Below are 7,518 nucleotides of genomic sequence, written 5' to 3'. Positions count from 1 at the left end.
AGCGAACATTCTCATATCCATGACCAAAAGATGCTTCGTTTCTGTCAGTCCTTGAAGAATTGAGTGTGTGTTATCAGTGTCGTGCACCTGTTATAATGTCATTAATGTTTCTGGATGCAGTTCTTCCTCACACCGCTGGAGATGTGAGCTGCAGAATAAACATTTGTGGTCTAATCTGTGCAAAGTCATTGCTGGTCTGTTTGCTGCCCTCATTTTGAATAGATTAAAGTATTTTTTAAATTAGCCTATTATATTTTTTAACGATTCATCCCATAATAATGCAAGGAACTTGATGAGAACCAGACTAATGTAATTTTTAACATCTTTTTATTTAATAATTATTTGGACTGCCCCTGGAGGTTAAGACAATTATACAAAAATAAGAAATATATATATATATATATATATTTTTTTTTTAAAGGATCAATGTGAAAGTATTTATTTCTAGGAAGCCTATAAGTAGTAATCCAGTATCCAACATCTCAACACATATTTTAAAATCTTATGGCTTATTATTAGACTGAAATTCCAAACCTGAAGACATTGTTACACAAAATTGGAATTAAAAAGCAAAACATTTAGAAACAATATTGAAGATCTATAAAATACTTTAGAGAAAAAGCAGTGTAAAAAAGTATAAATAAATAAAAATAAGATTAACTAATATAAATGGTTAAAATAAATAAATGAAAACATATGATTAAAATAAGTTTAAAATACATTAATTAAAATAAAAAGTAATTTAAACAAAAAAAATAAACTAAAAACGTTAGATTAAAATAAATTAGATTTCATTTAAATAAATGAAAGTATTAAAATCAGTGTAACATAAGATTAAACTTAGTAAATACATCAATAGATTAAAATAAAATGCTTAAAATAAATGAAATATAATTTAAATAAATAATAATTGTATCTATTTGATCAAAATGTTTTTTAATTAAAGATAAATACATGAATACATTCAATTTGCATCTGTGAAATTACAGTGAGTAAAAAAACAATGATGTAATGTAGGCTAATAAAAGCTAAATAGTTTACACATTTTATTACATACATTTCTCACAGTATTAATTGGGTCTTCTTTATACATAAAAATAGCCTAGCTATCTTTTCAATTTTAGGATGTGGATCATATTTTGGGGGTCAGTGGCATCTAAAAGATTGAAAAGAACTAGCCTAGTGCATATTGTTTTACATATGTTATTAAAATAGTATACTCAAAATGTACAAAAAGTTAGTACAGGTTGTATAGTGTACTTGGAAGTACATACTAAGTCATAATTTTGACTTTTTATGTCATATTATGATTAGTATAGGGGTTTATAGTGTACACTATGGAAGCGCATACCAAGTCATAATTTAGATTTTTTGTCATAATTATGATAAGCTAAATTATGACAAAAATAATTATGACTAGTCATATGACTAAATCATAATAATGACATAAAAAGTCGAAATGATGGCTTTCTCTTGATTTTTTTCATACTTTCTGTCATCTTTTTATGTCATTATTATGATTTACAAAAATGTATTTATTTATTTATTTATTTTTGCTTATGCGGCGGAAACGGTCTTCCATAGTGTAGTGTGCAGTATCGCAGTATGCAGTACGCAAATATGAGCTCGTGCCTCGTGCCCCGGATGTTGATTGAGCGCATGTGTTGTGGTTCAGCTGGTTATGTGGGACGTTTAGGTTTAGGTTCACTTTATTTGTCCGCCACATGTGCGCAGAACAGCAGCATGTCGATGGACATCACGTTCCTCGGGACGGGATCCGCATACCCGTCTCCTCACCGCGGCGCGTCTGCGCTCGTGCTGCGCACTGAAGGGGAGAGCTGGCTGTTTGACTGTGGAGAGGGAACACAGACTCAGTTCATGAGGAGCTCGCTCAAAGCAAGTCAGTCACACACTCATCTGCACGTCTGCCTACTTTACTGCGGTTTTAGATCCATTTTGAAGTGTTTCATGTTTATATACATGTTGCATGACATGTTGGAGATTCATGAATGAAATACGGATTTTAAAATAAACAGGAAGAAATATTAAATTATTTTATGCAAATAGGAAATATTTTATGGCTATCAAGCTTTTTTCTCTCTCAATGTAACATTATTTTCATGACCATAATAAGCACACCCTTCACCAATATCTCATTATGTAAAGCAAAAATGCTATATATATATATATATATATATATATACATACATTTTATATAATACATTCTAATATAAATAAAAACATTTTTAATGATTTTTAAATTAATGCTGGCTGGTGTAATGCAAATATGTTATCATAGCCTTCTATTTACTGCAGTACACTATGAAATCACTGTATTACATTATTAAAAATCACAGTTGAGAAACAAAGCCCATTCTAGTAAATGCTGCATTATAGTAATGAACAAATTTAGACAGAAAATGTTCAATTGTCATGAAAATGTTCTTTTTTTCCTCGATATGCTCGAAAACTCGATATGCTTTATTGGAATAAATAAACATACTAATGTTCATAGTTTGGGGTCTGTACTTTTTTACTGTTTTTGAAAGAAGTCTGATGCTCAGACTTAATTTGATAAAAAATACAGAAATAATAATAATATTTTAAAATATTATTACAATTTGAATAGAAACTGTTTTCTTTTTGAATATATTTTAATTTGTGATGCAAAGCTGTATTTTCAGCATCATTACTCCAGTCTTCAGTGTCACATGATCATTCAGAAATCATTCTAATATGATGATTTGCTGCTCAAGAAACATTTCTGATTATTATCAGTTCAAAATCGTTATGCTGCTGCTTCATTTTTCTTTTTGAAAACTGTGATGCCTTTTTGGAATAGAAAGTACAAATGCACAGCATTTATTTGAGATAAAAGTTTGAATTCCTCCTTTTAATTTCTTTCAGGCAAAATCACCAAAGTGTTCATATCTCACCTGCACGGTGACCATCTGTTCGGTCTCCCTGGTTTGCTGTGCACCGTCAGCCTGAACTCGAACCCTCAGCCGGATCAGCCCGTGCCCTGTGTGGACGTCTACGGCCCGCGAGGGTTACGGCACTTCGTTCGTGTGGCGTTAGAGCTGTCCGGCTCTCAGCTGCTGTTCCCGTACGCAGTGCATGAGCTGGAGCCGTCGGACGAGCAGTGTCCCGTGGAGGGGCGTCTCAGTCCCGCGCTGACCTCCAGCAGTGATGCGCTTCACCCACAGGAGCGTCCCGGCAGGACCGTACACCTGGACCCGCACACTGACTGCTATGACCTCGTTGATGACAAGCGGTTTGTGGTTAAAGCGTTTAAGCTGTATCACAGAGTCCCATCGTTCGGGTTCTCGGTGGAGGAACGAGAACGTCCGGGACGGTTGAACACAGACCTGTTGAAAGAACTAGGTGACCTGTTAAATCTTCCAGAGTGGACCCTTTTAACACTGTTACGACACGTTCCACAGTTTTCAACATCGCAAATCTTGCACAGTTTTTCACAGGCCCGTTTACACCTGGTATTAAGATGCGTTTTGGTCGATCGGGTCACAAATAGAGGAGGGAGACACATTCCAGTTCACACCTGGTGTTTTAATCCGTCTCTTTTGTCCACTTTCAAACACTTCTGTCCTGATTTCTTCGAGGGGAGGGTCTATGAGCGGATAAATATATGGGTTTATTCAGATCTTTCAATCTAATGGACGAAATAAGCTGAATTTACATATGAACACGACCGGAGACGACGGAAAAACATACGGAGAACATCAGCTTTAGTTTCTGCTCTGACAGACACAAGACCAGCCGAACACTGTGAGTGTGTGTGTTAGACATCAGGGGCCGTATTCACAAAGAATTTTAAGGCTAAAAGTAGCTCCTAACTGGTGAATTTAGGAGCAACTCCTAAAAAATAATGGGCGTGTCACTCGTAACTTTAGGACTCCTAATTTTTTTGACTAAGAGTAATTCACAAAGCATTTTAGCCCTAAAAGTAGCACCTAAGTCTGGGACAGCTTATAAGAAGTCGAGAGGACTCCTAACTCACTAAGACCTTCACAAACCGCTTTTTGTGGCATTTCACGTTGCGATGTTTTGAAATGCGTATGTGGCGGCTACAGGAGCTTCCAATCACGAGGAAACAATTTGATTTGATTTGATTTGATTTATTAGACAGTAAAAAAATAAATGCATAACATGAAGTCATCACAGTGACATTATACATTAATCAGAACTGTCGAGGATAACACAAGAAAGTTAAAAACTTATTTCCATTGTGGTCCTCGTTTGCATTTTGCATTGTAGGCATTACTAGGGATGCAATAACGCCACCAACAACAACCAAAACTAGGCTACTCATTGCATGTAAACTAATTGTAACGTTTCATTGTGAATCAAATTAAAATGTTCTTCTCTTTGCAAACATAGGAAGAGGCATATAGTGACAGATTAATTCAATAATGTTGCAAAGATATTGCATCAATCCATATGTTTCATTAGGCTACTAGGCAATTTGTTTTGCCTTACTCTTTATTCTTTTAGGCTATTTATTCAGTTATTCATCATCTTCCGTCCTTCGCACTGCTTGTGTAGCGCACGCATTCTCAGACCTGTCACCTGTCACTCATCATCGTAGGGGAGGGGTTTGGAATCATTCCCGCGTTACAATCATCAGCCAATCAAGGTGGTCACTTCAGTCAAGCTCGTGCATGAGTAATGACGTCATCCATAGCAACGAAGACTCACTCTTAGTTTAGGAGTTGTCATTTTTCTTTACTAAGAGTAGGTCTGAAAGGTGTTGTGAATAACTTTTAAGAGAAAACTCCTAGCTAAAATCTTTTAGTGGGATTTAGGAGTACTCCTGGTGGTAAGATAAAATGCTTTGTGAATACGGCCCCAGGAATGGTGAGAGAACATTGAGCTTGGTATGTTTTTCATCTTCAAACCAAACTTGTGTCTTCAGCCGACAGTTTAAATCCCGTCTGGCTAGAGCTCTTCCCATAATGTTACTCATTAGATCAGTAGACGGAGAGTAGACGGTCTTTTGTGTCTGTTTGAACACACTCGACCACATGAGCGTTTACACTACTAAAGCAATCCGGTCGAATGTGTTTTCAACTACCTCTGGAAGAGGTCAAAAGTGGACAAGCTCAAAACGCTTTAGACCCCGTTTACTCCTGTATTTAGTGTTGTCCACTTGAGAACCGACCAACCAAAACGCTTCTAAACACCAGGGCCCGTATTCATAAAGATTCTAAGAATCCTCTCAGAAAACTCTTAATTTAGCTTAAAAACTTTTACGTAGGAGTCTTAGCTTAAGAGCAATTCGGGACTGATCTGAGAGCAACTCTGAGTAAGGAAAAGACAAAAACTTTTATCTTAGTAAGAAGGCGGGGTTGACCCCGTTGCTATGTATGACACAATCTTTTGAAGACTGTGATTGGTTGGTTGTCCAAGAAGGGGAAAAAAAGTGATTTTTAGTATAGGGTCTATTCTAAGCCTTCACTTTGAAATTACATGCGTAATTTTTCCTATTTGACCGTTCTCACACACACACATTATATATATAAATCCTTATTTTATTAACCATGCTGTTGATTTCCTATAAGGTATTTGCTTGGCTTAGAATGATAAAAATTGTTCCACTCTTTCTAATTACACTGATTGTTGGCATGTCTATTTAAATGGTGGTTTGAATGTTGGTTTTAATGTATCAAACATGGAATTTTCCGAGTTGCCAAATATCATAATGTAGTGATTACTTTAATTTCGGGCACTATGGCATTTCTGCGCTGTGTTGGAGATATTAGCGTGTCTCTAAAAAGATCAGTCACAAACATGATCCCTGCATGATCTAATTTAAAGCGTCTTATTAACTCACTGTCATCCATTGTCTGCAACACATTTCTTCTCCTTCTTCGTCTTTCTGCCATTTTCTCCTCTGCTAAAGAAACTTTTAAGCCTCTTAAAAGTCCTCGTCCGTGCTCCTAACAATTTTGACCTTAAGACCTCTTTTAAGGGTTAAGATGCTTTCTGAATTACTTTTTTCTTTACTAGGATTTTTTCTTTAAATTTAAGAGTAAACGCCCACATTTCTAAGAATTTTCTTAGAATTTTGTCACTAGGAGCTACTCTTTGCATTAAGATTCTTTATGAATACGGGCCCAGGTGTGAACAGAGCCACATGTTAATTTGTGAAAAACTGAATACACAATTATACACATTTATGTGTATCGACACCCAGGTGATGACGGTGTAAATGACTGGTCATGTAGAGCATACCAAGCCAGAATGCGTATCCATCGACAGAAAAATACATTAGCCTAACTCTCTCTGTCTGTTTTATTTATTTTTAATAAACCATATTATAGATGCGTCATCAGATTTGAGATAAATCGCGGTGCAAGTGCGTGCCGAACCGTGGGTGGAGAACAGTACTGTTCGATTTTTCTTTTATTTTTTATTTTTATACAGAGAACTGTTTAATATATTGCTCTGCAATAATATAGTTTATATATTTTTGATGATATATGGCAAATCTAAACTGCTTGATTCTTATAGTACATCTGGCTATCACATAATGTCAGTAATTAAGTATTTTACTACATTGATTGAACTGTAAGATTGTGTTTCTCATTATCTTTTTCTTTTTTTGTAGGTTTGAAACCGGGACCTCTGTACGGCCGTCTGAAGAACGGAGAGTCTGTGACTCTAGATAGTGGACGTGTGCTGACCGCCAGCGAGGTGCTGGAGCCGGCGCTGAAGGGCCGTAAGGTGTGTGTTTTCGGGGACTGCAGCGGGGCGCTGGGCGAGGGCTTTAGGAGAGTGTGTCAGGGGGCAGACGTGCTGGTGCACGAGGCCACGCTGGAGGACGGGCAGCACGAGAAGGCAGTGGATCACGGACACAGCACTCCCAGTATGGCCGCTGCGGTGGCGCTCGCGTGCGGGGCACACACACTCGTTCTGCACCACTTCAGTCAACGCTACAAACCACAAGCGCTGCGGCGGGACGGAGAAGACGACGTGACGGAGCTGAAGAGACAAGCTGAGCTCGTGCTGCAGGGGTCAAGCACTGAGGTCATCCTCGCTGAAGACTTTCTCACGCTGCCGGTCGCGCTCAAAAAGAGTCTGATGCATTAGTTACTCTGGATGCAGTTTCCAATGGTTATATTTTAATATAAGGAAATGTTTTAATAAAGTCTGTCATTTTTCCACTGTTTTTGACTCAGAGGTGAATTCATGATGAATGCGTATGAGTATATGTGTGTGGATATCCATGAGCAGGTGAGATTTAAACATGTTTAAGCATTGTTAATCATTTTATTTTCAAAAACAGAGACTGTTGACCAGTGGACTGAGGTTGGTAAGGCTTTACTTGACTTTATTCGGCCTGATCTACAGTAGTCGACATTTGAAGTGGATCAAAACCTTTCATTAGATTTATACATGAATTTTGAACAATACCCGTTCTTGTCTTAGGACAACTTTGATTAACTTTTTTGATCCACTTCAAATGTTGACTACTGTATTGCAACACATTCTCATACC

At 37.2% G+C, this 7,518-nt stretch overlaps 1 protein-coding gene across 1 annotated transcript; it reads left to right on the top strand.

The window, feature by feature from the left end:
- Positions 1-1,585: 1,585 nt before the first annotated feature.
- On the top strand, positions 1,586-7,187 carry elac1 (elaC ribonuclease Z 1). Its single transcript, XM_079872505.1, has 3 exons — positions 1,586-1,900; positions 2,908-3,384; positions 6,629-7,187. The coding sequence occupies exons 1-3, from the start codon at positions 1,606-1,608 to the stop codon at positions 7,108-7,110; spliced, it is 1,254 nt and encodes a 417-aa protein (XP_079728631.1). The 5' UTR covers positions 1,586-1,605; the 3' UTR covers positions 7,111-7,187.
- Positions 7,188-7,518: the final 331 nt, after the last annotated feature.

This window comes from Squalius cephalus (genome assembly GCF_949319135.1).
Source record: "Squalius cephalus genome assembly, chromosome: 5".
NCBI classification, from domain to species: domain Eukaryota; kingdom Metazoa; phylum Chordata; class Actinopteri; order Cypriniformes; family Leuciscidae; genus Squalius; species Squalius cephalus.
This window is presented reverse-complemented; position numbering and strand designations above follow the sequence as displayed.

Bases quoted from the DNA above. Each gene is read 5' to 3' on its own strand.
- elac1 (XM_079872505.1), top strand. From the start codon at position 1,606: ATGCAGTACGCAAATATGAGCTCGTGCCTCGTGCCCCGGATGTTGATT. The intron at 1,901-2,907 runs GTCAGTCACACA...AATTTCTTTCAG, and splicing joins GAGGAGCTCGCTCAAAGCAA to GCAAAATCACCAAAGTGTTC. The intron at 3,385-6,628 runs GTGACCTGTTAA...CTTTTTTTGTAG, and splicing joins AGACCTGTTGAAAGAACTAG to GTTTGAAACCGGGACCTCTG.